This window comes from Larus michahellis, chromosome 8 (genome assembly GCF_964199755.1).
Source record: "Larus michahellis chromosome 8, bLarMic1.1, whole genome shotgun sequence".
Classification (NCBI taxonomy): domain Eukaryota; kingdom Metazoa; phylum Chordata; class Aves; order Charadriiformes; family Laridae; genus Larus; species Larus michahellis.
This window is the reverse complement of record NC_133903.1, coordinates 16,611,552-16,639,459: the sequence shown is the minus strand read 5'-3', so window position 1 is coordinate 16,639,459 and position 27,908 is coordinate 16,611,552. Positions and strand designations below refer to the sequence as shown.

The following is a 27,908-nucleotide window of genomic DNA, read 5'->3' as shown; positions in this document are numbered from 1 at the left end:
CTACAACTCCCATGGTGCCGCGGGGCGGGACGGCCCCCGCCGGCCGCCGTAGCCCTCACGTGACGGCGGCGGTCACATGATCGGGCGGTGAGGCAGGGGCCGGCGGAGGTGTGTGCTGCCGCCGCCCCGCATGGCCAACGTCGCCAAGAAGGTGTCGTGGTCCGGTCGCGACCGCGACGAGGACGACGACGAGGAGGACGAGCGCGCGGGTGAGACCACCCCGCTGCTCAACGGCACCGGCCCCGGGGCGGCGGGCGGCGCCCGGCAGGTGGGGACCGGCGTCGGCGGGGGGGGTACCGGAACCGGGAGGGGGGTACCGGTGCTGGGGAGGATGTACCGGCATCGGGAGGGGTGTACTTGAACAGGGGAGGGGGGTACCGGAACTGGGAGTGGGAGAACCGGCACCGGGAGCTGGGTACCGGAACCGGGGAGGGGGGGTACCGGCACTGGGAAGGATGTACCGGCACCCGGAGGGGATGTACTGGCACCGGGAGGGAGGGTACCGGAACTAGGGAGGGGGGTACCGAAACTGGGAGTGGGAGGAGGAGGACCAGGAGCTGGGTACTGGAACCGGGGAGGTGGGGTACTGGCACCGGGTGGGGGGTACCGGCGCACCGGAGGCAGGGAGGTCTGCTTCGTCCCGGGCCTCTCTGTGCCGAGAGGCCGCCGGAGTGGTGCTGGGGTCGTGTCCACCTCCCCTGTAGCGTTTAACCGTGTCTGTTGCCCCCGGGGCTGGGCGGGGGCTTCTGGGGTTCTGCTCCCTGAGCACCCCCGGGGGCAGGTCGGGGCCTCTCTGGGCTCCCGCAAAGCAGGGGAAGTGGAACCTGGCAGGGCCCAGTGTGGGGAGAAGCCGGGAGGGAGCCATGGCTGGGGCACGGAGCCCTTGGGTCATGCGTGGGGGAAAAACTGAGTGTGGGGGGAAAACTGAGTGTGGGCCCTGACTCACCCCACGGCTCCCCCCGTCCCGCCATCACGAGGTGACAGCTCTCGGCAATGCCAGGGCCCCAGCACGGCTCTTGCCTGCTCCTCCGCTGTGGGGACAGCCGGGACGAGTAGGGACCCAGCACTGAGCAGGGTCCGCTCCCACCCGCCAGGGCTGCCCACTTCATTTCGATGGAAAACATCGTTCTGTGAGAGAGCCCGTTGCCCGGCACGCTGCTGCTGCCGCCGCCCACACCAACAGGTCGGGCTCAAACACAAGAGTGTCTTAACGTTGGCGTGGTGGTGGCCGTCGTGCTGTAGGTGTGGAACTCCGCTGGCAAAAAGCAAGTCCAGGGTGGGCCGTGTTACAGACAGGCCAAATCCTTCTTGCAAATTAATTTTGGGTAATTAATTGAAGAGAAACTTCTCTCCAGTGCAGCCGGAGGCTGTTACTCGGGCAGTCTGCCCAGCAGTCTCTCCTCCGCACACGGAGCACGCCATGGCCAAGGTGCTTGGCACCTGTTACAGAGCGAAGCTGTGGCTGGACAGGCTGTGCTGGGTGAGGGCTGTGGGGTCGGCTGGGTCCCCGAGGCTCTCCCGTGCCCGCACCAGGCGGGAGAGGGACTGCCTCAGGGTGACATCCTCGAATTTCCTATGAAGAGGTTGTTGGGAGACTTGATCTCGGACAGGGAGGAGCGGTGCCAGCCTTTGACAGCTGTTGGCAGGGGCGTCTCGCCGAGCGTGATGCTGTGCTGCCCTGCTGCTGGGCAAGTCAGAACAGCAGGCTAATTAGAGGGAAATACAAGGTTTGTTAGGCTGGAAGTGCCTAGCGTGGCGCTGTGGGAGTCGGGCAGGGCGGCTGGAAGGAGTCGCCTGTGCCATTACAGCTGTTCTGGTGTGAAAATAAAAATAATCTTCCTAGCCGCTACAACAGGACCCCGTGTATTTACAGCATGGGTTGTCTTTAAAGACCACGTGGTGAATTCTGCAGGTCCGAAGGGTGTTAAAATAGGGATTAACCTGATCTCGTGGCTGCGGGTCAGTTAGGAAAGAGTTTTCCTGGTGGCTCAGAAGAAATGCCTGAGCCCCGCTACAGCAGGGACGGTTGGTGGTGGAGACCTGGCCCTGCTGATGTGATTTATTGTCACTGTGTCCCTTCACAGCACAGTCCCAGCTCGTGACGGGGTGCTACGTGGCATTTTCCTTACCAAAGGAGGAGAGCGAGTTCCTTGCCAGAGCTCCGGACCACGCGTGCCCCTGGCAGTGCTGGCTGGGTTGTCACTGTAGCGCTGGGGTTGCCTTTCGGTGTTGGGCAACCACTTCTCTCCCTTGGACAGTGTGTTTATGAAGATGCTGTATAGATTGAAAAGTGGAGGCAGGACAGCTTTGGCAAAGAAATAAAAAGAGGCTGGAGCTGCTCAGCTCGCAGGAGACTTAAACTGGGGTCATGGTAACACAATTAAAATGTCCCCAAAGGAGCTTCTTCCGTATCTCATGTGTTTGTTTAATGGAAATGAAAGTGATCTGAAAGTGACAAAAGGAAACAAGGGTCTATAGTTCTCTGGCTGCTGCCAGAGACTGAGATTGAGCGCTTGTGGGCGGGAGGTGAGGAGGGGCTGGATAAATGCACCCACAGGAGAGATGCTACGGGGCTGTGCCCAAGGTCTCCTCGGGTTTTGGGGCCAACTGAGTGCTGCTCCAGAGCCTTCATCCTCTCACCAGGACTTTCTGGTGTCTCGGGGATATCGAGAAGCGAGAGGCTGCCTGTACATCTGAGCATGACACCTGCCATGGGCTGCCCTATTCCTGTGTTCTCGAGCCGTGTGTGTCAGTTCTCAGGCTGAAAAGTGGCCGGACAATTTTAGTAAGAGCAGCCAATTTCTGTCCTTAGGCATTTTTCAAAAAAGAACACTTCTGCTTTGCTGGGCACTGAGAACGTGCTTGTATTTGTGCTAAAATGCCTTGACTTTGGGATTGCTAGAATGCTCGTGCTTCAGGGGGTGCCTGGAACAGGAGGTCACCCAAATGTGACCAGGCTGCTGCTGCTGAGTGGCTCGTCCTTCTTAATGCCTGTGTGCTTATTCTGCTTGTCTAGATGTTGCCAGTCTTGTTTTCTTTCATTTCAAGTAACAGGGTGTAAAACGCAGCCTCTGTGGCTGGGTGACGATGCCAGAGGGCTGTCGCGCTTGCTGCAATCGGAAAATCTTGGCTGGGGGGAGGGAGAAAAAAGAGAAGTCTGCTGGGTGAGCCCTGATTCCTGGTGATGGGCTGCAGGTTGCGCATCCCCTGGCTAGCAGCAGAGAGGCTGCCTGTCCCCTCCTGCCCCCTGCCGGGAGCCTGGAGCTGGTCTCCATCCCCTGGGTGATGGCAGGAGCTTCCCCAAGTCAGTCCGGTCACTTCTGCCGGGTGCCCACGCTGTTGGGGACCATGGTGGCCTTGTGCTGCTCCTCTGCAGAGGGGACACATGGGACAAGGTGCCTGGATAAAGGACATGGGCTGGGACAGCAATGGCATCTCCTGGCCGCATGTAGGTGAGGGACAAGGATCAGCCGTGCTCTGGAGTGGGGGTTGGAAGCAAAATCGTAGCTGAGTGTTGATGCCATGGGGGGAATCCAGACGCTTTCTCCCCCCTTATGGCCCTGGAGGTGAGGAGCCTCCTTCTCTCCTGGCGTGGTGTGTTTCGGAGATGATGGCTGCCTTAGTTTGAAGCCCATTGCAGCCGTGCTTGTGTGTCAGAGGAGGGGGATTTCAAAAGCCCCACAGCTCGTCTTCCCCAGATGCTGCCATGGCTTCCTCTGTGGGAAGGGGAATTAGCTTTACCACCTAGTGACACGGCCTTGCAGCCTGGAGCCCTCCTTCCCACCCGAGCAGGTACTGGAGGCTCTTTGGCAGAACACGGAGGGGCCAAGAGGGGGCCGTAAACCCTCTTGCTTCCCTCCCATTGCTTCTGCAATACTGCTGTAGGCTCCCGATGCAGTCTGGGCCGTGCTTTATCTCATTGATAACAGAAAGCCACGTGCTTCCAGTTCGTTAGCGAGCAGCAGGATGGTGATAAGGGGCAGCGTATAGGGGGTGTCTTCATGCCAGGTTGTGGTTATGAGGGTGGGTGATGCCCTGCAGGGGACGGCCTCGCTGGCTCATCCCTGTGGAAATGAGCTGTGGAGCAGAGTCAGATGCTCCCTGTTTATGGTTCTTCAGAGTGATGTTTGGGAGGCGCTGCGAGGTCACTGTACACACAGCCCGGGTTGGTTCTGTGGTGTTTCAGCCTTGACTGAAGTCGTTCTGCTATTCGCAAACAGGGATTGCTCCTTGACTGCTCTCCTTGGAGGTAAAACACTGCTGTGGCATCACGTGTAACAGCGTGGCTTCATATCACCTCCGCCAAACGGGGACGCTGGCAGTGGTGCTGCTGTCTCCCACCCCGACCTGTGATGCTTCGGGCTGGCGTTGGTGTCTCCGTTCAGCTGCAGCTGCCCGACCTCGGAGATGATCCTTTCAGGGCATGAGTAGAAGGTGGTGGTTGAGATCTTCTGCCAGATTGTTTTCTTGTTGAGATTGATCCTGAATTTGCTTTTGCCCATCTCAGAGCATTGCTGGAATGGACGGCAGCATGACGAAGGGAGAAAGGGCCTCAGAGGTCTCTAGCCCAGCCCCCGCTAAGAGCAGATCCCTTAGATCAGGTCACTCAGGGCCGTGTCCAGTGGAGATTTGGGTATTTCCAAGGACGGAGGCTCTGCACCCTCTCTGGCCCCAGGTTCAGTGTGTCACCACCCTCGGGGTGAATGTTTGTCTCTGCTATCTAAGCAGAAGTTCCCTTGCTGCAGCTTGTCTGCTGCTTCTTGTCCCATCAATGTGAAGCTGCGAGGAAAGTCTGGCTCCGTCTTCCCCATAACCTCTCATTAGGTGTCCGGAGACAGCAGGGAGATCTCCCTGAGAAGCACCAGCTTCTCCTTGTACGTCTTACCACATACTCCAGCCTCTGACTGTCTTGCTGGACTCTCTCCTGTGTCTTTCCTTTCCCGGTGAGCCCGGACTGGATGCCAAGTCCCAGATGTGCTATTGCAGGTGCCAGGCGAGGTGTGGGATCCCTTCCCCAGACCTCCTGGCTCGTCTTGCACCACACAGGAGGTGGTCGGCCACCTCCACTGCAGGTTTGTGCCACTGACCCCTCTTCCATCTGTCCGCAACCTCCCTGCAAGACTTTTTCAGCAAAGCTCCTTTCTGACCACTGGGGCACGTCCGTCCCAGGCACAGGGCTTTGTGTTTGCCTCTGTTGAACTTTGGGGCTTCCCTGCAGCCTGGTGAGCTCCCTCTGAGGAGCATTCCTGCCCGCCAGTGTACCAACTGCCCAGCTGAAAGAGAAGTTAAGCAGTCTTGGTCGAAATCTAGGCTCCAGACATCTCTTTGCAGAGCTCAGAATGGGTCAGGAATTAGCTTTACCACCCGAACAGGGGGAGTGCCAAGGGCTGGGTGCCGTCGCTGTTTGTGTGCCGCTGTGGGAGGCAGGCTCAGTTGGCTCAAGAGCCTCTCCTGGGACAGGAGAGCTGTTACCCCATCTGCGTCCTCTGGGTTTTGGCAACAATGCTTGTTGTTATGTGGAGATAATTGTGCCGCGGTCACACCAACATCATATGTACCCAGGATCAGCAGCTGCCCTGGCCTGAGTTTGAAAAACATCCAAAGGAGGGTAGTGCTGTCCATGTGCTCACTGAATCTTTGAGCCATACACAAATAACCTTCTGTCTTGGGTCCTGGCTGCCTGGATCGCCCCCTGTCCCTCTTATAAGTTGATGGAAATAGCTTTTTCCTGTCCTCCTGACATGTGATCCCCGAGACGGGAGCCAGCCTTCCACTCACAGAGCGGCTCAGCCAGTCTGGGTGCCAGAGGGATGGCAGGACCTAGGGGAAGGGGGGAACATATTAAAACTGTGCTGCTTGTCTAACGAAGTTCAGCTTCGTGTTCAACTGCAGCTCCTTTCCCTTCGTCTGTGCTCGGGTCCTGCTGCCATCTAATCTCTTGGGATCCCTGCCGTGCCCTGGCCGCTTGGCCCATAGGGAAGGGGTGTGGTGGGGGGTGTCACCAGTTCAGCCACGTTTGGTGTGTCTGTGGACCCCCATGGCTAGCAGAAGGAGGATTTTCCTGAAGGGCTGGTCCTGTTTGAGGTCTTGGTGCCTGAGATCTGAGCCCAGGTGTGAGCAGGGGACAAGGTGTGAGTGACTGTTTCCATCTCATTGCCTTGATCTTGCCCTGAACGTGTGGCATCGAATGAGAGCCATAAGTCTTTGTGCTTCCTGAAGCCAGGTGGAGGTGGGTTCCCATGCAATGTCTCAGCTTTGTTCCTCAGGGGGTTTCAGGGTGAGGAACGTGTCCTTTCCCCCACCCCAGGATGGTGGGGACATGGCTGAGACCCCCCACATGTCACCAGAGCAGCTGGGCACCAACGGGCACTGAAACAGGCTGCTCCTGCCTCCAGCTCGTGACTATATGTAAGTACCCATCCACGTCCCTGCAGGGAGGTGACAGCTTTGGGTGTGCCTGGCTCACAGGAGCCTGCGGTGGTCTGCTCTGACTGCTGGAAAAAGGGTCCAGCGGGGTCCTTTCCATGGGGATCGTGGAACCATCATGGACCAGAAGCAAAGCCCAGGCTGGTCTCGCCAAACCAGTGTCCCAAAACCGCTGCATGGAGCACTTTGTGCTTGACCCCTCAGGCTGCTGGGGACAAAAGGGCACAGAAAGGGTTTGAGAAGCTGGGGCAAAACCCGCCTGTGGGTCAGGGAAAGAATGAGAACGTGGAGCAGACGGAGAAATGGGAAAATAGGTCAGGCTGCAAACACAAAGGGATATTCTTCGTCTGCACTGACATGCGCGGCTCCCGGCTGCTCTGGCCTGCACGTTCCAGAAGGGATCGGTGGGGATTAAAGCTGCAGGGGCTCTGTCTGGGATTTGCCAGCAGAGTGGGACTGATGTGCTGGGGCCCTGCTGTTGCTCGCCATCCCTCTTTTATTCGCCAGTCCTTTAGGCTGGCAGCTGGCGAGGGGTGAGGCTCTGGAGGAGAAGATCTTCACGTTGAGAAATAGTGTTTGGGCTGTGCTTAGTGGCAGTGCTGCTCGCGCCCTTGTGTGTCCCTGTGTTTTTCAACAGCGGAGGGGTGACAGCAGCTTGCCTGCTTCTGGCGGGTCCCCTCATGGCACTGCCCAGCTGGAGGCTGGCTTGGCTGCAGCCCAAGCCCTTGTCTTCATCGGCCAGGAGACAAGAGGTGCCCCAAATAGACCAAAAACTCCCGTGTTGCGCAATTGCGCTGCCAATAACAAGCCCGAGCGGTCACCAGCGAAAGGAGAACCTGCTCCCCAGAGGGGGATGCAAATGCTCCTTCCAAGCATCGCGCCGGGGACGGTCTCGGAGAGGCGCCGGTGTCCCCGAGGGGAACAGCGTGCCCCGCTTCCTCTTGTGTGCGCTGGCTGGCAGCCCAGTTGCTCCCGTCCCGGGTGCCGGGAGGGAGATGAACGTGCCGATGTGCTCGTCTCCCTGGCTGGGAACGGCTCCCGTGGAGCAGACGGCAGAGCCAAACGTGCCCTCAGCCATCCCTTATTGCTGGCTGGGCGTGTGGGCCGAGGGATGGCCTTGGCATGTCTTGGTGTGCTTGTGGCTGTGGAGATGGTTCTTCTTCTCTGGGGGGGTCTGCCCCTCCCCAGCTCCAGGGGAGTGCAGAACGTGCTGCTCGGCATGGCTTTGCTGGCCACATGGCTGATCCATTGGGGTGCCACGTTCCTCGGAAGGAGGCTGTTGGTGACTCTTGCCAGCTCTTGGAGCTCCTGGCTGCCAATCCTGAATGAGCTGCTGCTGGCTGGCGGCTTCCCCAGGGAGAGCTGGGGCCAGCTGACAGGTTGGAGCAGCTTGCCCAAACGCCAGCAGACTGCCGCTGCCTTGTGCTCCCACCAGGGTGGTGGATCTCCACCTCTGTGTCCTCCAAGAGCATTCCTCTGTGGGTGCTGTACTTTGGGGGGCTCTGGCAGGCAGGCAGAGCTCGGTGAGGGGCACAAAGCACGAGCATGCCTGCTCCTTCCTTCTGCCAAGGCTTGTGGAGCATTTGGGAATTGATCCTGTTTTCCCTTCTCCTCTCAGTTCACTCCTTCCTCCTTCCTGCGCATTGGGCAGCTGAGCAATGTGGACCTCAACGAGGACATCCGTGAGCTGGTGAGTGGCACAGGAAGGGGCCTGCCGTTACTGAGACCGCTTTCCTTTTACTAACAGCACTAAGGGCTGCTTTTTTTTCCTCCCCCTCACATCTCGCTTGTCCCACGAGGGCTCCAGCGCTTCCTCCTGGGCTGGGTGACCTTCGTGGTGTGGGTGGCTGGCTGCTGCTCTGCCTCGACCGTCGCTGCTTCCTCTTAGCCGCAGTGCTGGCCTGAGGACATCGTGGTCCCTTGGACCTCTCTGAGTGCCAGCACCAGCCTGCCGGCACAGGAACCTTCCTCCCACGGGAGCAAATGTAGAACCTGGTGGTGTGGGAAGGGATTTCTTTCTTGTCGTGAGAGCTCCAAGCTGCTTCTCTTGCCTGCTGCCCAGCTCAGTGCGAAGGCAAGGGAGGGGACGTACAGTGGGATAGCAGCTGGGGGAAGATGTCTCAGCCCTGGGGACAGGGTTAGCGACAGATGGGGCATCTTGTGAAAACTCTCAGTTTTCAAGTTATTCCCCCTCCATGTGCATCTGAGAAGCTTTTCTTCCCTAGATGCTTGTGCCTCAGCTCTGGAGCTGTAGGAGGAGCAAACGGGAAGAAGGCTTTTGCTAAGTATTTCTTGTGGAATTGTGAAATGGGAAGCGATATGTCTTAACCCGGTGCCTTGGAGGAAAAGCTGGGCTGGCTTTGGCCATAGCTGTAACGCGGGGTCAGGGAAGGGTGCAGGGTGCCGCTGCCCTGGGGGCACCTCGGGAAATGCCCTAATTCGGAGCTGGGAACAACTTGCACGGTCAAAGGCATTTGGGAAACAGAACTTGGTTTCTGCCCAAAAACATGGGCCTGCTTGAAATAGCTCCTTGCTTTCGACTGAAGGAATTTCCTGCCGAGGTGAAAGGTCGCCCTCCGCTGGGGCATGGAGCTGCTCGGATGCAGCGCCGGATCAGCATGGCAGCGTGGTACCCAGCTGGGCCAACCCTCTGTCTGCCCATGGGGAAATGTCCTGCCCATGGGGAAATCTCCTGAGTGGGGAGGCGGTGGGTGAGGGTGCACGCCTCACAGCCTGTTCCAGCTGCCATAAATCCCGTACATCCACCAACTGGTGGAAAATCATCCTGGATCCTGGCCTGCCGGGCAGCTTGCACTGGGGCTTGTGTCTCTGCAGTCCTCCTTGTCTCTCCTGAGCGTGAAAACCATCACTAAACTAGCAGTTATGTGGCAGAGAGGAGGGCTGGACTCAGACCTGGCCCTCCTAACCTGTGCATCGCATTCCGCAGGAGACTGAGCTCCCTCGGCAGCGTCCCAACGAGATCCCCCACAACGAGAAGCTCCTGTCGCTCAAGTACGAGGTAAGTACCTGTCTCCCTCCCTAGGCTCTGCCCTCTGGAATGCAGTGGGTGATGTGTGTGGGGCAAGGGCTTGTGGTTGCCCCGCTAGAGTGGTTTCAGTGGGGAAGGAATGGGATCGAGGGAGGAAAAAGATACGGGGGTGTGGAGGAGCAGGGGTGGGGGTCTGAGGCCAGCCCTCCCCAGCATGGGCATCTCTTCTCCTGCGCTAGATGGTAACAGTATCTCCCTTTCCCAAACCAGAGCTTGGACTATGACAACAGCGAAAACCAGCTGTTCCTGGAGGAGGAAAGGAGGATAAACCACACGGTGAGTCTTGCTGTGACCCAGCTGCCCACTGTGCCCGCAGCTGGGATGGCCCAGGGAAGCTGTTTCCCCTGCCTGGCTGCTGGGGGAGGTTGTGTCTGAAGCAGCACTTGAGCCGGGGTGGGTTTATGGACACTGAGCAGCTTGTGACAAGCTGTAAAACCTCTGGAGCAGGGACCCAGTGTAGGATGGTTCGAACGAGAGCCAGCCTTGGTGTGCATGGTGGCATTGCCAGGAGGCATGGGGCAGGTCACTGAGCAGAGGGACTTCTGGAGCCATGCGAAGGGTCTGCCCTGGGGGCTTTGGGAGTCAGTGCTGCAGCAAGAAGCCCAACAGGAGGGGTCTGATGGAGGCAGGCAAGCTGGAAAAGCACATCTGCTGTTAGGGGTCCTGCAGAGGGGCAAGCTTAAAATACCTAAATTGTGTCCATGCTTTGCAATCCTGGGTCAGCCAGCACTGGTTTCCCCTGGGCAGCTCTCCTCAGAACTGCCCAGGTGTGGGCTGTGTTGGGGAAGGTGGCCAGGTGGGCTGGAGTCCCCCCCGCTGGTGCTGGCGGGGGCCAGACTGGGTGGCAATGGGGTCTGATGGCTGTCTGTCCCTCAGGCTTTCCGGACGGTGGAGATCAAGCGCTGGGTTATCTGTGCCATGATCGGCATCCTCACCGGCCTCGTTGCCTGCTTCATCGACATCGTGGTGGAGAACCTGGCTGGGCTGAAGTACCGGGTGGTGAAGGGCAGTATCCTCCCATGGAGCTGTGGCTACCAGCCAGGGGGGAGGGGTGGGATCTCTGCTCCTGGTGGCCGTGGAGGGGTGCTGAGGCAGAGGAAATCGCCTGGGTTTGGTGGCACAGACCCTGCCACCCAAGGTGCTGCCGAGTGCCTGGCTGCTCTGCAGGGCTGAGCTGTGGCCAGGGGCTGCCATAACGGAGGATGCTCCTTGCAGAAGCCCTGGCTGCCCAAAGTGCACAGGATCTGCACCGCTGCAGCCCAAAAAGTGTTCTAGTGACGCCTTATTGCGGTGGGAGGGGTGGCACCCAACCGATACTGGTCTTTCCTTTAACCACCTCCCTAGACATCGACAAGTTCACGGAGAAAGGGGGCCTGTCTTTCTCCCTGTTACTCTGGGCCACCCTGAACGCCAGCGTGGTGATGGTGGGCTCTGTGATCGTTGCTTTCATAGAGGTAAGAGTTTAGAAGTGGCCTGAGTAGGGTACCCCCATGCCTCCTTCCCTGGCATGGGGGGAAGCAGGATCATGTCTGCAGAAAACATGCAAATTTGTGTAACAGCAAATGTATTTCTTTCAAATTGTCAGAAATTGGTAGCCCCAGTTCCTCAGCGTTGGCTCCAGCTGTGCTGTTGAGTTTCTCCTGGGTGTTAGATGGCAGGACATGCCGCCCTTCGCTGGCAGCATGGGCAGAGGGTGTGCTCCAGCCTTGGGTGGCTCTCACAAGCCTTGGCCCCAGCTCAGCCTGTCCACGTTGGGTGTACGTGAGCCCCTGCTGGTTGGTGCCCTGGGGACACACTCGGGAGGAAAAGCCAGAGACTGGGGCCAGTTACTGCTGGGAGGGGGTGATGGCTCCCCACGCACCACTCTGAGTCAACAGTGTCTTCCTTGTGGCTTTGCCCTTGCTCTCTCTGGCCACCAAGTGCAAGCCTTCTGCAGCACTGGGCCTCCTGCCATGGCACATGGTGGGAACACCCTGGTGTCCCCCAAGAACCCATCCGGCTCCTTCTCCCTGGCATATTTGCCCTTAGGGGTAGCGGGTGCCTCCCTCAAGCCCACCTCCAGAGCCTGTAGATAGGCTTTGGCCTCATCTCTGAGCCTCCCTGAGGGTGTACTTGGTGTGCCCTGTGCTGAGGGACGGGGGTGAGGTGGCCAGCATGTCCTCATCCTGTACGTGGCAGCCACTGACACTCTCTCTACTCCCTGCAGCCCGTCGCAGCCGGCAGTGGCATTCCCCAGATCAAATGCTATCTCAACGGGGTGAAGATACCACATGTTGTCCGCCTCAAGGTAGGCAGCGGGAGGTAGTGGGATGCAGGGCTTCTGCCCGTGATGGGGCCCCCTCCGCCAGGCTGGCCCGGGCACCTTGTGTTCTCATGGGGTGGTCCCCGCCTCCACTGCGGTGGAGGGGGAGCTGGCACGAGCTCACTGCCGGGCTCTGTAGTTGTTTTCCCTGGTGTCAGGCAGATAAATCTGCCCTGGGATTGGCAGCTGGTGCTGGGAAGAGCAGCTTTGGGGCATTTTTGCTCTGGCAGGGAAGAATAATAGAATCATTATGGTTGTAAGAGACCTTTAAGATCATCAAGTCCAACAGTTAACCCAGCACTGCCAAGTCTACCACTAAATCATCCTCAGCACCGCGTTTGCCCATCTTTTAAATACCTCCAGGGATGGTGCCTCAACCACTTCCCTGGGCAGCCTGTTCCAATGCTTGACAACCCTTTCGGTGGAGAAATGTTTCCTAATATCCATCCTAAACCTCTCCTGGGGCAACTTGAGGCCGTTTCCTCTTGTCCCATCGCCTGTTCTTTGGGAGAAGAGACCGACCCCCCCCGGCTACCCCCTCCTTTCAGGGAACTGTAGGGAGCGAGAAGGTCTCCCCTCAGCCTCCTCTTCTCCAGGCTGAACACCCCCAGCTCCCTCAGCTGCTCCTCACAGGACTTGTGCTCCAGACCCCTCACCAGCTCCGTTGCCCTTCTCTGGACTCACTCCAGCACCTCAATGTCTTTGTTGCAGTGAGGGGCCCAAAACTGGACACAGTACTCGAGGTGCAGCCTCACCAGTGCAGAGTACAGGGGGACGATCACTGTCCTGGACAAGAAAGTTGGCCAACCCCGTTGCCACAGCAGGGGGTGATGGGCTGAGAGTCACAAGTTCCCTGGGGTCGCTGGGTCCTGCCCCTGCAGCTGGCTGGGTCTGTGTCCCATGGGGCTGCTGTGGTCATGTCCCTCTTGTGATGTTCTGTGTCTGTTGTCTCTGTTTTGTAGACCCTGGTGATCAAAGTCTGCGGGGTCATCCTCTCCGTGGTTGGCGGCCTGGCTGTTGGGAAGGTGACGTATGCAAACCGCTCTCCAGCATGCTCCTGGCACATTGGTACCCTCTGCTGGCACGTGTGCCACAGCCTGTCACCGGCCCTGTTCCAGGAACAGGGCACTGGTGGCCTTGTGGTGACTTCCCAGTTTTACTCCCTGGTCTGCTGGCCAAGGTGGCTGCAGCATGGCCAGGCTTGGGAGCCCCTGGGCCATGTGGTGCCAGTCCCTGGGGCGCACAGTACCACAGAGCCAGCCTGCATTGGTGACTGTCCCTGCAAATGTTAGATGGGGGACACCTCGGTGCCCTGTTGGGACCTTGCTAGGTTGCTGGGACCGAAGGCAGGCAAGGTCAGGCCCTGTCCCCTTGGCTGGAGGGGACTGCTGGTGGGAACAGGAGGTGGCCACAGGAGCCACTTGCTAGAAGGAGGATTTAGGGGGGAAATGGCAAGCTCTGCAGAGACATGGCACTGTGTGCCTGAGCGCTGGCCTCCAGCTTCTTCAGGGCTGAGACCTGGTGAGCAGCATTCAACCATCCTCAACTGTCCCTGGGGTTCTTCCTTCTCTGGTCTGACTCCACTCTCCTGCCCGTAGGAAGGACCCATGATTCACTCTGGAGCGGTGATTGCAGCCGGGATCTCCCAGGGAAGATCCACATCTTTAAAGCGAGACTTCAAGGTTGGTGTTGAGGGGCTGTGGTGCAGGTGTCCTTCCTGTGCCGAAACCGGGCTGTTCCTTGCGTCACGCTGGTGGCTTGGGGCCATGTATGGCATACCCTGTGTCTCCCCTAAACCGATGCCTGTGGCCAACCCTAAACCTGCCTTCGCTTTGGTGTTTCAGATCTTCGAGTACTTCCGCCGAGACACAGAAAAGAGGGACTTTGTCTCGGCTGGAGCTGCTGCTGGCGTCTCGGCTGCGTTTGGTGCCCCCGTGGGTGCGTGTCTTGGCTCTCTGACGCTGAGCGGTCCCTGCATGTGAATCTCGTCTGGAGGTTGCTCCCACTTGCATGGAGGCAGCTGCCGGGATCTGCAAAGTGTCTGGCCCCTCTCCGAGCTGTCCTGGCCCACCATGCAGGTCTTGGGAAGAGAGAAGGGGGATTATCTGTCTCGGATCCCAAATGTTGCCTCCCTGGGATGGAGGGAAGCAGTGGAGGGGCTTCAATGCTGTCAGTACATCACTGATGGCTTGGTGGGATTGGCTGGTCCCTTTGCTGGAGCCTGTGAGGTCTGGGCCAGCACAGGGCACCTGGGCTGGGATGAGTTTGGGTGCCTTGGCTGGTGCTGTGAGCCAGGGGTCCATGGCATGCGCCCCTTGTGAAGGTGTTTGTGTCTTGCATTTGCAGGGGGTGTCCTCTTCAGCTTGGAGGAAGGGGCTTCCTTCTGGAACCAGTTCCTGACGTGGAGAATCGTAAGTGCTGGAAAGCAGGAGCAGTAAATCTAGGGCTGCTGGCTCCGGTGTGAGACATTGCCTTTTCCTGATTTCCTCCCTGCCCCAGCTGGGCAGCTGTGTGTAACGCATCCCAGGGAACAGCATCCCAGCTCCCCTTCTGTGCCCTGGTCCTCAGGGGCTGAATTTGGACCTTGCTGAGCTCCATCTTGCTGCCAGCTCCTTTCCAAGGGAGCTGCCTTGGGCAATGGAGAGGAAAAAGGAGGAGTGAGCTCGTGGTCAGTTTAAGCTTCCCAGTGCTGCCACGGGGAACGTGGCCTCTTGTCCCCACCACACTGTGGGTCCCAAACCCACCCAAGGGCCTCAAGGGGGGATGGATTTGGGGTAGTGTGGGGGGCACGCGGTGAGGGATTGGGGCTGGAGGTGTCTGGCAGTGACTCCGGGCTGCGTCGTCTTCCAGTTCTTCGCCTCCATGATCTCTACGTTCACTCTGAACTCTGTCCTGAGTGTTTACCATGGCAATGCTTGGGATCTCTCCAGCCCTGGGCTCATCAACTTCGGCAGGTTTGATAATGAGGTATGGCACAGATATTCCCCATGTAGGGCTCTGTTGCCGGGGGTTTAGAAACAGCCCACAGCAGCTTGGGGCCGCCAGTCTGTCTTAAAACATCACCCAGGGGCTGAGGCAGGCTCTGCCCTAGCAGCCTGTGGGGTCTGGCCAGATCCCAGCTCCACCAAGGCCATCAGAAGGCTTTTCTGCAGCCACTGCTGGGTCTGGGGGCTGCGCAGTGTGCTGGGGGGACTTTGGGACAGCTCTGGGAACCGCTTGCCAGCGGAGAATGGTGTTGTCCCAGCAGACAGTGACAGTCTGTGGGAGAAAGGTGCTGTCCCAGCAGACAGCTCTGAGGCTGCAAATGGGTCAGGAGATCTGAAACCCATTTCTTTCTTGCTTGCAGAAAATGGGATACACAATCCAGGAAATTCCTATCTTCATCTTTATGGGAGTAGTTGGTAAGAGAGTGCTGCACTTTCAATTTGATTAGTCTGAATAATTTCCTCTGTTCTCTGTCTGGATCTAAAAAGTTTTGGGATCCAGTTTCCTGGGGAGAGTGTGAAATCCATTAAGCTCTGGAGCAGAGGCTGCTTGTGGGGCTCACACAGGGGCGGGAGCTGGATCCTGGCCCAGCCCTGACCCCTGCAGCAAAGGTGAGCCCTTTAATCCGTGTACTGCAAGGTCACTGAGTGGGGTCAGTGCAGCGCAGCCCCTGGTTTTCAGACGAGCTGCCCTTATGCCTGCGGAATTGGCCTGTCCCTCCCCTGCCTGGTGCCAGTGCTGTGACGCCCCGGCTAAGGCACTGCTGGTGCCGGCTCCTCTTGGTGTCAGGTCCTGGCTGTCTCTGCAGGGACAGCGTCTGCCTGTCCCGGGGCCACCCATCACACTGGGTAGCTTGTTGACATCTCCTTGAGCTTCACGGGTGCCTTGTGTCCTGGGCAGCTGTAGGAGAGCCTGGGACCTGCGTGCTGAGCTTTTCCTCCTTTGCATTCACAGGCGGGATCCTTGGGGCCCTGTTCAATGCCCTCAATTACTGGTTAACGATGTTCCGGATCAGGTAAGAGCTCATGGGTAACTAAGGTGATTGACATGGGTTGGCTGGCACCTTCTGTGCTCCCTCGAAGCGGCGTCCCCAGCCGGAGCAAAGCTGTGATCTCACACTTAACGTGAACAGCAGCAGCCCCTGGAAGCTGGGAGGCAAAGATGCCGCGTGTCTCTTGCTGCCTGCAGTCAAGGCTGTGACCCGCAGCATCCCACCGTTGCTCTGACCCTGATAAGTCTTTCCCTTCAGTGACTTCAGGGCCCAAGGAAGCACAAACACTGTGCCGACCTGACTGTTATGTGCTTTTGAGAATAACAAGAGAACGGAGAGAGCTGCTAAAGCCATCTGAGCTCACTCTGGCACAGCCAATACTTGTCACCAGCTTTTCAAACACCAGCACCAGCCTTGTGGCCTCGGCGAGGGACGACCTAGAACTAGAAAGGAATAGATTTAGATTAGGTATTAGCAAGAAATTTTTCACTCCAAGGGTGCTGAGCCCCTGGCCCAGGTTGCCCAGAGAAGCTGTGGCTGCCCCATCCCTGGAGGTGTTCAAGACCTGGTTGGACGGGGCTTGGAGCAACCTGGTCTGGTGGGAGGTGTCCCTGCCCAGGGCAGGGGGGTGGAACGAGATAATCTTTAGGTCCTTTCCAACCCGAACCATTCTATGAATCTATGACCTGTGGCAGTGGAGTGTGAGGCGTCTTCAGCAGCTTCCTGGGCATCATTCCTCTTGGGTCTTTGTGGGCCGCAGCTTTCAGGGCTTGGCTCTGCCCTGTCTCCCCATCCAGATCACACCAATGTTTCCGTGGGAGCTGTGCCCAGCTCCGTGCAGGGGAAGTGGGCAGGTCTGCTGGACTTGGCTGGGCAAAGCTCCTCTTGTTGCTTCCCTCATGCTCTAGATCCCCACAACAGCTTTGCCAGAGGACAGCGCACAGGACAGCCTGGCAGGGCTCTGGGAAGGGAGCAGAGGCAGCCAGCGTGTCTGTATGCCTGATGTGACGTGCCACGCCAGGCTGTGGGTGATCCTGCCCGCACCCCTGGGTGCTACCCTCGGTCCTCTGGTCCCTTTGCAGGTACATCCACCGGCCCTGCCTCCAGGTGGTTGAGGCCATGCTGGTTGCAGCGGTGACAGCCACTGTGGGGTTTGTCATGATTTACTGCTCGAGAGACTGCCAGCCCATCCAGGGGAGCACGGTGGCATATCCCCTGCAGGTAGGAGATGCAGGTCCCCCTGAGCCTGGTAGCCTTCGCTGCTGTGGGGCAGCCCACATCTGCTGTATCTAACTCTCTCTTTTCTTCCCCCTCAGCTTTTCTGTGCTGATGGAGAGTACAACTCCATGGCCACTGCCTTCTTCAACACGCCCGAGAAGAGCGTTGTCAACCTCTTCCATGACCCTCCAGGTCTGTGCACCCAGTGAACAGGTCCTTGAACATGAGCAGAGCAGGCCCAGGCTTGCACAAGGTGGCCAACCTGTTCCCTGGCTGCTTGTGGGACAAGGCAGGAGATGACAAGCGATAGGACAAGAGGAAATGGCCTCAAGTTGCGCCAGGGGAGGTTTAGGATGGATATTAGGAAAAATTTCTTCACCAAAAGGGTTTTTAAGCATTGGAACAGGCTGCCCAGGGAAATGGTGGAGTCACCATCCCTGGAGGTATTTAAAAGCCGGGCAGACGTGGTGCTGAGGGACATGGGTTAGTGCTGGGCTGGGGGAGTGTTGAGTTAATGGTTGGACTTGATGATCTTAAAGGTCCCTTCCAACCTGGACGATTCTATGATCAGCGGAGCCCTATGAGATGGGATCCAGCAAAGCACTGTGCCTGCTCCTTTCCTGGACTGGTGGAAGGAGGAAGGATGGATGCTGCACCTGGTGGCACCTATGACCTTGGCCAAAGGGCTGTGGTCTCGGGAGCCTGTGGAGGAGGACCTGGTTTTGTTCATGCCTGTTTGCAAGCTGCCGCTTCTGAGTTGCGTGGGATGTCTGACCCTTGCTGGCTGTCTGAAATCCATCCTGGAAATGTCCCTGGCTGTTTTCTTAATTACCAGGACCTCTTGCCCCAGAATGACTTTACCTTCTGGGCAGGTTGCGGAGGTGGATCTTGGGCTTTGGGTTTGCTTAAGAAATGCAATTTGCCTTCCAGGTTCCAGCTCCCATTTTCCTTGGACCCAGTGTGCCCTCTGCCTGCTGGTCTGAGTTTTGTGCACAAGCTGCATGTGGGCAGGGAGCAAACAGCTCCCAATTTCTAGACCCTCAGCCCAGAGAGTGCAGCTTGGCCACTTGAAGCCAAGTGATGGCCATCCTTGTGTCTTGGGGCTGCTCCCTGCAGTGCTGGGTCCTCCCTGGCTCAGGGCTTCGGTCCATTGACCTCTCGGTGAAGGGGAGGTTGCAAAGCACTCGTTTAAACTCGACCGAGCTGCTCAGCAATCCTGAAATAGCAGTAGGCTGGGTCCTGGGGGCAGCAGGGTCTCACTGTGATGGCACAGCCCACGCTGTGGGGCAGCATGGGACTGGCCGGAGCTGCCGTGGGAGCTGAGGGACCGGAGGGGGTTTGCAGGACCCACTCTGCTGAGTTGATCCCGAAGCTGGCTGTAGGACCCTTGCCAGCTCACCAGCACCTCTGTCCTCCCGACCTTGTCCTCTGGCGCTGGCAGTCCCTCGGGGCTTTGAAGTTCGTCACGGTGCCTCGTGGGAGGCTGGGAACCGCAGGGCTGGGAGGGGACAGGTCACCATGGGTCACAAGAGGGAGGAAAGGCATGTGCTGGACTCGGTGGGATGGGAGGGCTTTGGGGTGGCACCAGCCGGCTGGCAGGGCCCTTGAGGGGCAGAAACAATCTAAAGAGATGGTTTGAAAGGTTTGTGCTGCCAGAGAGGAAGGCGCACCCGATGCGAGGGGCTTCCACTGGTGGGAGTGTATCGTGGAGCTGCTGCTGCTGTCTGTTCTCCCATGGCCGCAGCCCATTCCGGTGTCCCCTGGGCTGCAGGACCAGCACTGACTCTCCATTCTCTCTCCACCTCAGGTTCCTACAACCCCATGACGCTGGGCATGTTCACGCTGATGTATTTCTTCCTGGCCTGCTGGACCTACGGCCTCACAGTGTCCGCAGGGGTCTTCATCCCCTCCCTGCTGATCGGCGCTGCCTGGGGGAGGCTCTTCGGAATCTCCCTGTCCTACCTGACCAAGGGCTCGGTGAGTCCTTGGTGGGATGGGGTGCTGGGCAGGGGGAGCTGTGCCACCCAGCCCTCCTCCCTCGCTGCTGGGCAGGCGGCACGTGCAGGCAGCGTGCATGGAGCAGGCTAAGAGCATGGCACAGCGGTCTGGAGTGGGTTGGCTCCTCACTTGATGTCTTCCTGGGCTTTCCCACATCCCGACGGAGCCCTGCCAGCAGCTGGGCTGTGCAGGCGGCCCCAGGCACACTCCTCCCCACTTTAGAGGAGGGTTTGGGGGCCAGGGCACTGCTCGCCATCTCTGGATGTCCTGGAGCCAGCAGCTGACTCGGCTCCTTCTCTCTCTTGTGCTCAGATCTGGGCTGATCCCGGGAAGTATGCCCTGATGGGAGCTGCCGCGCAGCTGGGTGAGTTCCCCATGGCGCAGTCTTGGCCACCTCCTGTTCATGTCAGGGTGAAAGTGGCATGGTCCCTGCCTCCCTGGGGCAGGTTCTTCCCCAGCTGAAGCTGAGCCTGGCTGTTGGCTTCCTAACGTTGCCGAGCACGGGCAACGCTGGGGCACTGGTGAGGGCTGGGTTTGTCCCTGCCTGTGTGGGTGGTCCTGTGTCGCTGAGACCCCCCTGCAGTACTGCCTCCAGCTCTGGGGCCACCAACATAAGAAGGACGTGGACCTTTTGGAGCAGGTCTAGAGGAGGCCGTGAAGACGATCAGAGGGCTGGAGCGTCTGTCATATGAGGCCAGGCTGAGAGAGTTGGGGGGGTTCAGCCTGGAGAAGAGAAGGCTCCGGGGAGACCTTAGAGACCCTTCCAGTCCCTAAAGGGGCTCCAGGAAAGCTGGGGAGGGACTCTGGATCAGGGAGGGGAGCCATGGGACGAGGGGGAATGGTTTTAAACTGAAAGAGGGGAGACTTAGATTGGATATCAGGAAGAAATTCTTTGCTATGAGGGTGGTGAGCCCCTGGCCCAGGTTGCCCAGAGAAGCTGTGGCTGCTCCATTCCTGGAGGGGTTCAAGGCCAGGTTGGACGGGGCTTTGAGGAACCTGATCTGGTGGGAGGTGTCCCTGCCCAGGGCAGAGGAAGTTGGAATGAGATGGTCTTTAAGGTCCCTTCCAACTCTAACCATTCTATGACTCTATGTGCAGAAACTGAGGGACCTCAGGTGCTTTGCTATCCCCTTATCCTATGTTTCCCTGCCCCCTAAACCTCTTGGGTGCCTCTCACAGGTGGGATAGTGCGGATGACACTGAGTCTCACGGTCATCATGATGGAGGCAACGGGCAATGTCACCTATGGCTTCCCTATCATGCTGGTGCTGATGACGGCAAAGATTGTGGGAGACTACTTTGTGGAGGTAAGGGCTGGCGTGCTCACTGGGAGCCTGGGACCCATGGAGAGGCTGTGGGTTGGGGGCGCTGAGGAGCTGCGGGGGGGGCAGGACAAGCATGTGCTCCCTCTTTGAGGATAGCTGGTGCCTGGCTGTACCCCTCGGCATCTCACCAGGCTTCTCCTGACAATTTGGCTGTCGTTGCAGGGGCTCTACGACATGCATATCCAGCTCCAGAGTGTGCCCTTCCTGCACTGGGAGGCCCCGGTGACGTCCCACTCCCTCACGGCCAGGTAGGTGGGCTGGGGGACGCTCGTCACTCCTGGGGCAGCAGCTTTTGGACCACACCGTTGGCCTGAGCTGGAAATGGAGGTGATGACACACATTGGTCCCAGAAGCCTGCTGTCCCCTGATGCCACCAGCCCAGCTCCTTCCCCAGCAGGGACTGTGGCCTGCAGTGCATTCCCTCCCCATGTCCCTGCCAGGTTTTGGGGACAGAGGAGGCATCAGGGCTGCAGAGGCGTGTATGTTGGGGGGGATATCTGGGGCGTGGGGCTGCGTTTCACACCAAGCTTTCCTTGCAGGGAGGTCATGAGCACTCCTGTCACATGCCTGCGGAGGATCGAGCGAGTGGGCACAGTTGTGGACATCCTCAGCGACACCTCCTCCAACCACAACGGCTTCCCGGTGGTGGAGAGCAACCCTGACACCACGCAGGTGGGCTGGACACCGCTGGTGAGGGGATGCCCTGCGAGGGCTGACTGTGGAGTGGGACCTTCGTCCTTGTCCCCCCACCTTCACAGCCCTGTCTCATGCACCGTGTTCTGTTGCAGGTGGCAGGACTGCGGGGTTTGATCCTGCGCTCCCAGCTCATCGTCCTGCTGAAGCACAAGGTGGGTGATGCTTTATGGAGGTCGTTCGGGCTGTGCCTGAGCCCCCATGCCCCTGTCCCACTGTTGCCTCAGGCCTTTGCTGCCTGCCTTGCTCAGGAGGAGCTGGCGGAGGGTCCTTGTCATCTCCCTCGGCTCACCCAAGGAGATGGTGGGGATTGCTGTGACATGCTGGGGTACCCCAGCATCATCCTGCACCCCACCAAGCTCACAAACCCTGAGGCAATGGGAAATGGGCTGTTGTTCTGCAGATGGTCCATCTGCCCCATGCTCCTGCCCCCTTCCCTCCCTGCCCCTGTGCATTGCCCTGGCCCCAGTGCCTGTTGGCGCTGCAGGACGGACCCTGGCAATCTCTCTCCTCCCAAGGTTTTTGTGGAAAGGGCCAACTTGAGCCTGGTGCAGCGGCGGCTGAAGCTGAAGGATTTTCGGGATGCCTACCCCCGCTTCCCCCCCATCCAGTCCATCCACGTCTCCCAGGACGAGCGTGAGTGCATGATCGACCTCAGCGAGTTCATGAACCCCTCACCCTACACTGTGCCTCAGGTAACGCGCCAGGGACCCCTCTGCACCCCAGCGTCCCGGGGGTCAGGGGTGGGCTGAGGATGCCAGCTGGGGATGCCGCAGCCCACACAGCCCCGCTCTCTCTGCCTTGCAGGAGGCATCTCTGCCACGGGTATTCAAGCTTTTCCGAGCCCTGGGACTGCGGCACTTGGTGGTCGTGGACAATCGCAACGAGGTCAGTCCCTGCTTGCCGCGTGTGGGCAGCCTGGGCTCCTTGGGGGGACACTGCCCTTGTCCCCAGGCTCTACATGCCAGCGTGGGGCTGTACCTCTCCCTTTCCCGGCAGGTGGTGGGCATGGTCACCCGCAAGGACCTCGCCAGGTACCGACTGGGGAAGGAAGGCCTGGAGGAGCTCTCGCTGGCGCAGACATGACATGGGGCTGCGCCGTCCAGCAGAGACGTGTCCCAGCCCCTTGGAGCCGGGGACCCCCTTTTGTGGGAGGTGGGGAGAGGACTGGGCCAGCCTGTGCAGGCATCGCGGTGCCCGGAGCACCAGCACGGCTGTGCTGCCCCGGCTCTCTTGCCCATCGCTGCCTTCCCATGTCTGCTGCCTCCTCTTCTCACCCCTTTCCCTGCTTCCCGAGGGGATGAAAATGCATCCTTTGTTCAGTTAGCTCCTGGCGTAGGCTCTCCCTGAGGTTTGGGTGAAGGCTGGAGTGGGCCAGGGGCAGCAGAAGTGCCCTGCTGAGCTGGGCACAGTCCTCTGCCATGGCACATACTCATCCACCCAGCCTGGGCTGTCCGGGACCTAGCCCTGCCCTGGTCCCTGCTGCAGGGTCCGTGTGAGGAGCAGAGGGGACATGGTGGGGCTCCCTCCTGTCTCCACTGCCCTGTGCTCCTGCAGGCTGGGTCAGGCTGAGCCATGGGGCAGGCTCCTGCGTTTCTGCCCTGCTCAGCTGTGCAATAAAAGGGCTCCCGTGGTTCAGCAGCTGCTGCTTCTTGCTCTTTCTCGGCTCCTGCAGCTACTCTCACCCCAACCCGCATGTGGGGGGACACCCCTGGGCTTCAGGGCAGGGATGGGAAAGGGAGAGCTGTCTGGTCCTGTAGCTTGTGTCCCCAGCGTGTGTCCCTCTGCCACTCCTGCCCTCATTGCACCATTGCTGCTGCCACCTCTGTCTGTGTCCAGGTCCAGTGTCACCCCTGGGTGGTGTGCTTATGTACTTGCTGCAGCTTGTTCTGCCCTGGCAGGCACCCTAAAACCCACCACCAGCCCTGGATCTGGTCAGGGGGAGGAGGCAGAGCCCCCACTCCCCGGGGTGATGAGGAAGGCTCCAGCTCTGGCACCTCAGCTCCCCCATCTCCCACCATCCTTGCTCCTCACCTTAGCATTGCCCCCTGCCAAGGCTTGGGGCTGCCCCCCTCCTCCCTTGGGCAGGGGCAACCTGATGCCTGGGTCGGTGGGGGGCTTTTGACTGCGGGATGATGTGCTGAAATAAAGCCTGTTTGTACTTTTATTGTGGTGCTATCTCTCTCTTGCCTCCCTTCTTCCCCCTGGTGCCGCTGCCTAGGCTCAGTGCCATGTCTGTTGGTGTGTCCCTCCCGGGGCTGAGCTGAGCCCCATCCCCACCGCTAGTGGGACCCCCCACCTTCCTTAACCCCCGGCAGGGCTGCAATGCTCAAGGCGGGGGGGTGGCTGCCCCATCCCGGCTGCTTTTCCCTTTCAAGGCCAACAAAGAGCTGCCACAAAGCGGGGGATGCCTCGGCTGGGCCCTGGTAACAGCCGGGGCCATGGGGAAGGGCCAGCCGCCCTCCCGGCGCCACGGGATGGCCCTTCTCTCCAGTGTGGCTCTGGTTCCCCAGCACTGCCGTGGGGCGCAGCAGGTCCCCGAGGCGGTGATGGGTCCACAGTGGGTGCTGGCAGCCGGGTGCTTTATGAGGCCCCGCGTCGCCCTTTGCCCTGCGGCGGCCGAGATAAGGGGATGGGATCCACCGAATTGGGCCGCAGAGTAAACATGGGCTGCTGGCTCCTGCCAGCACCGCACTTCACTCCGCTTCCTGCTGCCGGGGCAGCTGGCAGTCCCCGAGGGCCAGGCCAAGCAGTGGCCCTTTGTCACCGGTGGCAAGGACACCGCGGTGGTGGATGGCAAAGGACACTGCACACACTGGTGCCTGACGGGAGTCATTTATTCGCTCATCCCATCGCCAGCTCTGACACGGCAGCTCTGGATGCCCCAGCGCTGGCACCGGGGCCACCGGGTTTATCATTAACTGGATGGCACGTGGCGGGGCTGGGGGCCCCCAGGGCCATCATGGGGTCACAGCCCAGCAAAGGGCTCGGCCTCCAGCCCCGGGTGGCCTGGCTCGGGTGGCAGCTCCCGCCCGGTGCCCGGCAGCTCCGGCCCCGGCTCCACCGTCCAGTTGGCCAGGAGGTCGCTGAAGTCGGGGGTGCCGGTGTGGAGGAGGCCGGTGGGGCCGGGGACTGGCTCCCTCCAGAAGGAGGGTGGCAGCTTCCTCCGGTGCATGGGGGTGATGTGGCCATATTTCTTCTCCAGCCGCTGCGTCTTGCTGCCAGCTGCCCGGGGCGGCAGGCACCGGTGCATGCCATATTCGAAGAGCTCGGCCAGTGGCCCCAGCCTGTGCATGGCCCCTGGGCCACCCCTGGGCGCCACAGCCTCGGGCTGGCCCTCGGCACGCCGGGGCGAGCCGCAGTCCTCGGGCGTGCTATGGCTGCCAGTGGCCTCCTCCCGGCCCCGCCGGCCGAAGTACCGCTGGATGTCGCAGCTGATGAGCTCCGAAAACTTGAGGAGCCGCAGGGTGGTCTCAGCGGCGCTGGGGACAGCCAGCTCCGGCCTCACACTCTCATCCGCCACCTCCTCTTCGTCCTCTTCCTCTTCCTCCTCCTCCTCCTCCTCAGAGAGGTCGGGGAAGTCGGGCTCGGGGCGTGTGGGCAGCAGCAGGCCATGTGGGAAGGGCGAGGGCAGCCGCAGCTCGGCCAGTGGCTGGATGACACCCGCAGCCATGTCAGTGCGCAGGGGCACCCCGGGGCCTGGACTCACCCTGCGGGCAGGGACAGCGGGGTGAGGGTGGCACGCACCCCAGCACCCTCCCGGACCCACTGCCCCGCAGTGGCACTCAGCCCCGAGGCAGCAGGGGGACCGTGTTGTGCCATGCCATGGCCAGGGTGGGGCTGCAGGGCCGTGGGGATGTCCCCCAAAACCCAGGGAACATGGGGCAGTGGAGATGATCCCACCAAGCCATGGGATACAGGGCAGTGGAGGCATTCCCTCTGAGTCATGGGACACAGGGCAGCAGGGACATCCCCACCAAGTCATGGGACATGGGACAGCAGGGACATACTCCCTGAGTCATGGAATATCAAGCAGCAGGAACATCCCCACCAAGACGTGGGATATGGGGGAGCGGGGACGTGGCCCCTGCGTCACCAGACATGGGACAGCAGGGACATCTTCACCCCCTCCCCAAGCCATGGGACATGGGGCAGTAGGGATGTCCTAACTGAACCTTGGGACACCAGGCAACAGGGCTGTCCCCTTCAAGCCATGGGACATGGGGCAGCAGGAACATCCCCACCAAGATATGGAATGTGGGACAGTGGGGATGTCCACCTGAATCCATAGGATGTGGGACAATGGGAGCATCCCCAAGTCATGGCATGTGGGGCAGCAGGGATGTCCCCACTAAGTCATGGGATATAGGGCAGTGGGGACACCCCCCAGAGCTGTGGAGCAGTGGGATGTTCCCCTTCACCCCGGGTCTGTGCATGGAGGTGAAGGGGGCTCTGCCCTGCCACCCTGGGCTGAGCCCCCTGCCGCCCTGGGCTGAGCACCTGGGACACTGGTCCCCAAGCCCTGCCCACGCAATGGCCCCGCAGGTTTTCTTGCGATGGAGCAAGCCTGGCCACCTCCCCGCACCACCCTGGTGGGTTCTGGTCATGGCTGGGTTTTGCTGGGCTGGGTGAGGCCCCTCTGGAGTGGGGTCCCCAGCCCTGCCTCGCTGCAGGGTATCCCCAGCCATGTGCCTTGGACCACCAGCACCCCCAGCCCTGGGAGGGTCTTTGGGCAGGGAAAAAATCCTGGGCGACAAATCCTGCTCCTGCCACACCAAGCACGGTGCTGAGCCCTGCCTGAAACAGCATTGCTGCCATCCCTGGGGTCACCATGTGTCCCTCTTTGTGCTGTCCCCACTGCGGGACCCCCGGTCCTGCCTCCATGCTGCCCTGGGGTGGGTGGTGTGGGGCTCAGCCTCCCGGGGCCACCCCGGGGATGGAGCCAGCCTTCCCTGCTGCCACCCTCAGCTGGAGAAACACCCCGGTGCAGGAGGGCATCGCGCAGGGCCGCGGCTCGGCACTCACCTTGGTGCTGCTGCCTGGCCATGCATAGGCTCCCGCGCCGCTCCCCCTTGCCGTCCCTCCACCTGGGCCTGAAGTATTTATAGCGGAGCAGCGAGCTGACGGCTGGCAAATATTTGGTAGCCGTATTGTAATAGTAGACTCAGTAAACAGAGCTGGGGTTTGCTTTAGCACCCAGCAACGGGAGAGCGGCGCGGGGAGGGACGCGGGGACGGAAGGCAGGGCTCACCTTAATGGTTCACTAGCCAGGGGATTTTCAAGTGTTGTTCCTGTAAATTCACCTATTAAATCGGCAGCCCCAGCTGCCAAACTGGCCGCGCACTTGTGCCGAGGGCTCTTATCTCCCCGCTGATTGGAGGCGAAATCTAGCTTTGTCAAATAGGCGTAAAATTAAATTTCATGCTATTTTGACTCCTGGAGTAGGGATCTTCTGAAGAACATACTGCCTATCGAGTGATGCCTCTGCAAACAGGCACTGCCGCCGCAGCAGGCGAAGCCTCTCTGTGGGGTCCCCCCAGGTGCTGTGGGTCTGGACACCCCATCTCCAGCCTTGTGCCCCCCCGCCCCGAGGTGGGTGCAGGGCTCCCTGACCAGCCCCAGGAAAAGGTTTGGCACCTTTTCAGGTGGCAGGACACGGTCCTGATGTCACTGCCGGCAGCAGAGGTGCTTCGGGGTTCTGCGCTCCCCAGGGGGTGTGGGTTTGGGTGCCCAGGGCTGGTGGCTCTTGCCAGGCAGTGCCTGCGGATGCAGAAATGGGGACATGCCATGTGGGGACAGCCCCACGGCAGGATCAGCATTCAGGATGGCAGCATAGTCACCGCAGACGGGGCGCTGGGGTGCCCTGTGTCTCTGCTATGGGCTGTGGCCATGCTGGCCCACGCAGTGTGTGGGTGACCAAAGACAGTGACAATGGTGAGCAGCTCGGGTCCCGAGGTGGCTGTGGCCAAAGGTGCTATTCCCGTTCTGGCAGCGGGACGTGCCAGCGGGGCCATATGGGCCAGCACAGAGCACAGCCAGGGGACACAGATGGCCAGGGGACTTGGGGGTGGCTGGGGGGCCACGGGGTGGCCAGGGGACGCAGGACAGCCTGCTTGTGACAGCTGGAGGGCACAGGATGGGGGGGTCTGACACGGTGCCCAGACCCTGTCACTGCCTGTGCTGGAGATGCTCAGGGGGTGGCACACCGTCCATCAGGGTTGGAGGTGGCCAGCGCCCTGCTCCAGAGCTGCCTTGTCCCCTGCTCTGGGGGTGACCGCAGCTCCCAGTCTGCTCCCTCGGAGCCCTCCCTGCCACCCTGCGCCGAGCACCCTGCGCTGGGCTGTCCCTCGGTGCTAAGGTGGGGTCCCCAGTCCCTGGCACGGTGCAGCACTGGCGAGGACAGTGCCAGCCTGGGCACGGCTGTCACCCACACCACCCCCCCAAGGCTGGCAGCCCCGGGGCACCCTGTGGGGACAGAGCTGGGCACCGGCACCCCCAGCCCTCCCTCTCCCCTCTCCGAACACCCACACCAGCGACGCCGGGGCGGCAGCACAGCCGTCCCACCAGGGCACCACTGGGCAAACACAGCGGGTGGCAGCTGATAAGCCGCGGGCACCCTTCGGTCCGCTCCCTGCTGCCACCCGCCACCGCCCGCCCGCCCGCCTGGCATGGCCTGGCACGGCTCGGCGGGGCTCGGCACGGTGCGGCACTGCCTGGCTCGGCTGACACGGTTCAGCACCGCTCCGCAGCCGCTGCCAGGCCCAGGCTGGGCCAGCCCCGTGGCACGCAGGGGTAGCCCGCTCGCTGGGTGCCGAGCCCAGCGCAGCAGCCCAGCGAGGAGCCAGGCGCTGGGTGCCCCCGGCCCGTCCCCGCCCCTGGCCCGTCCCCACCCCCGGGGGAGCCGGGGCCGGCGGGGCGGGG

The 27,908-nt window shown here is 60.3% G+C and overlaps 2 protein-coding genes across 2 annotated transcripts; one reads left to right on the top strand and one right to left on the bottom strand.

The window, feature by feature from the left end:
- Nucleotides 1-59: 59 nt before the first annotated feature.
- On the top strand, nucleotides 60-23,154 carry CLCN7 (chloride voltage-gated channel 7). The gene is made up of 25 exons (XM_074597932.1): nucleotides 60-268; nucleotides 8,045-8,116; nucleotides 9,374-9,445; nucleotides 9,686-9,751; nucleotides 10,352-10,484; nucleotides 10,820-10,929; nucleotides 11,682-11,762; nucleotides 12,740-12,802; nucleotides 13,376-13,459; nucleotides 13,622-13,715; nucleotides 14,124-14,188; nucleotides 14,628-14,744; nucleotides 15,124-15,178; nucleotides 15,717-15,777; nucleotides 16,836-16,974; nucleotides 17,070-17,163; nucleotides 18,779-18,948; nucleotides 19,282-19,333; nucleotides 20,149-20,276; nucleotides 20,457-20,542; nucleotides 20,834-20,966; nucleotides 21,083-21,142; nucleotides 21,506-21,682; nucleotides 21,795-21,875; nucleotides 21,987-23,154. The coding sequence occupies exons 1-25, from the start codon at nucleotides 131-133 to the stop codon at nucleotides 22,071-22,073; spliced, it is 2,418 nt and encodes an 805-aa protein (XP_074454033.1). The 5' UTR covers nucleotides 60-130; the 3' UTR covers nucleotides 22,074-23,154.
- Nucleotides 23,155-23,845: 691 nt separating this feature from the next.
- PERCC1 (proline and glutamate rich with coiled coil 1) lies at nucleotides 23,846-26,311 on the bottom strand. Its single transcript, XM_074598734.1, has 3 exons — nucleotides 26,239-26,311; nucleotides 26,013-26,114; nucleotides 23,846-24,697 (listed from the first exon to the last, which is right to left on the bottom strand). The coding sequence occupies exons 2-3, from the start codon at nucleotides 26,036-26,038 to the stop codon at nucleotides 23,956-23,958; spliced, it is 768 nt and encodes a 255-aa protein (XP_074454835.1). The 5' UTR covers nucleotides 26,039-26,114; nucleotides 26,239-26,311; the 3' UTR covers nucleotides 23,846-23,955.
- Nucleotides 26,312-27,908: the final 1,597 nt, after the last annotated feature.

Coding starts and splice junctions, on each gene's coding strand:
- CLCN7 (XM_074597932.1), top strand. CDS start 131: ATGGCCAACGTCGCCAAGAAGGTGTCGTGGTCCGGTCGCGACCGCGAC. Junction 10,930..11,681: donor TGATCGTTGCTTTCATAGAG/GTAAGAGTTTAG, acceptor TACTCCCTGCAG/CCCGTCGCAGCCGGCAGTGG. Junction 18,949..19,281: donor CCTACCTGACCAAGGGCTCG/GTGAGTCCTTGG, acceptor TCTTGTGCTCAG/ATCTGGGCTGATCCCGGGAA.
- PERCC1 (XM_074598734.1), bottom strand. CDS start 26,038: ATGCATGGCCAGGCAGCAGCACCAAG. Junction 24,698..26,012: donor GGCCAGGCAGCAGCACCAAG/GTGAGTGCCGAG, acceptor CCCTGCCCGCAG/GGTGAGTCCAGGCCCCGGGG.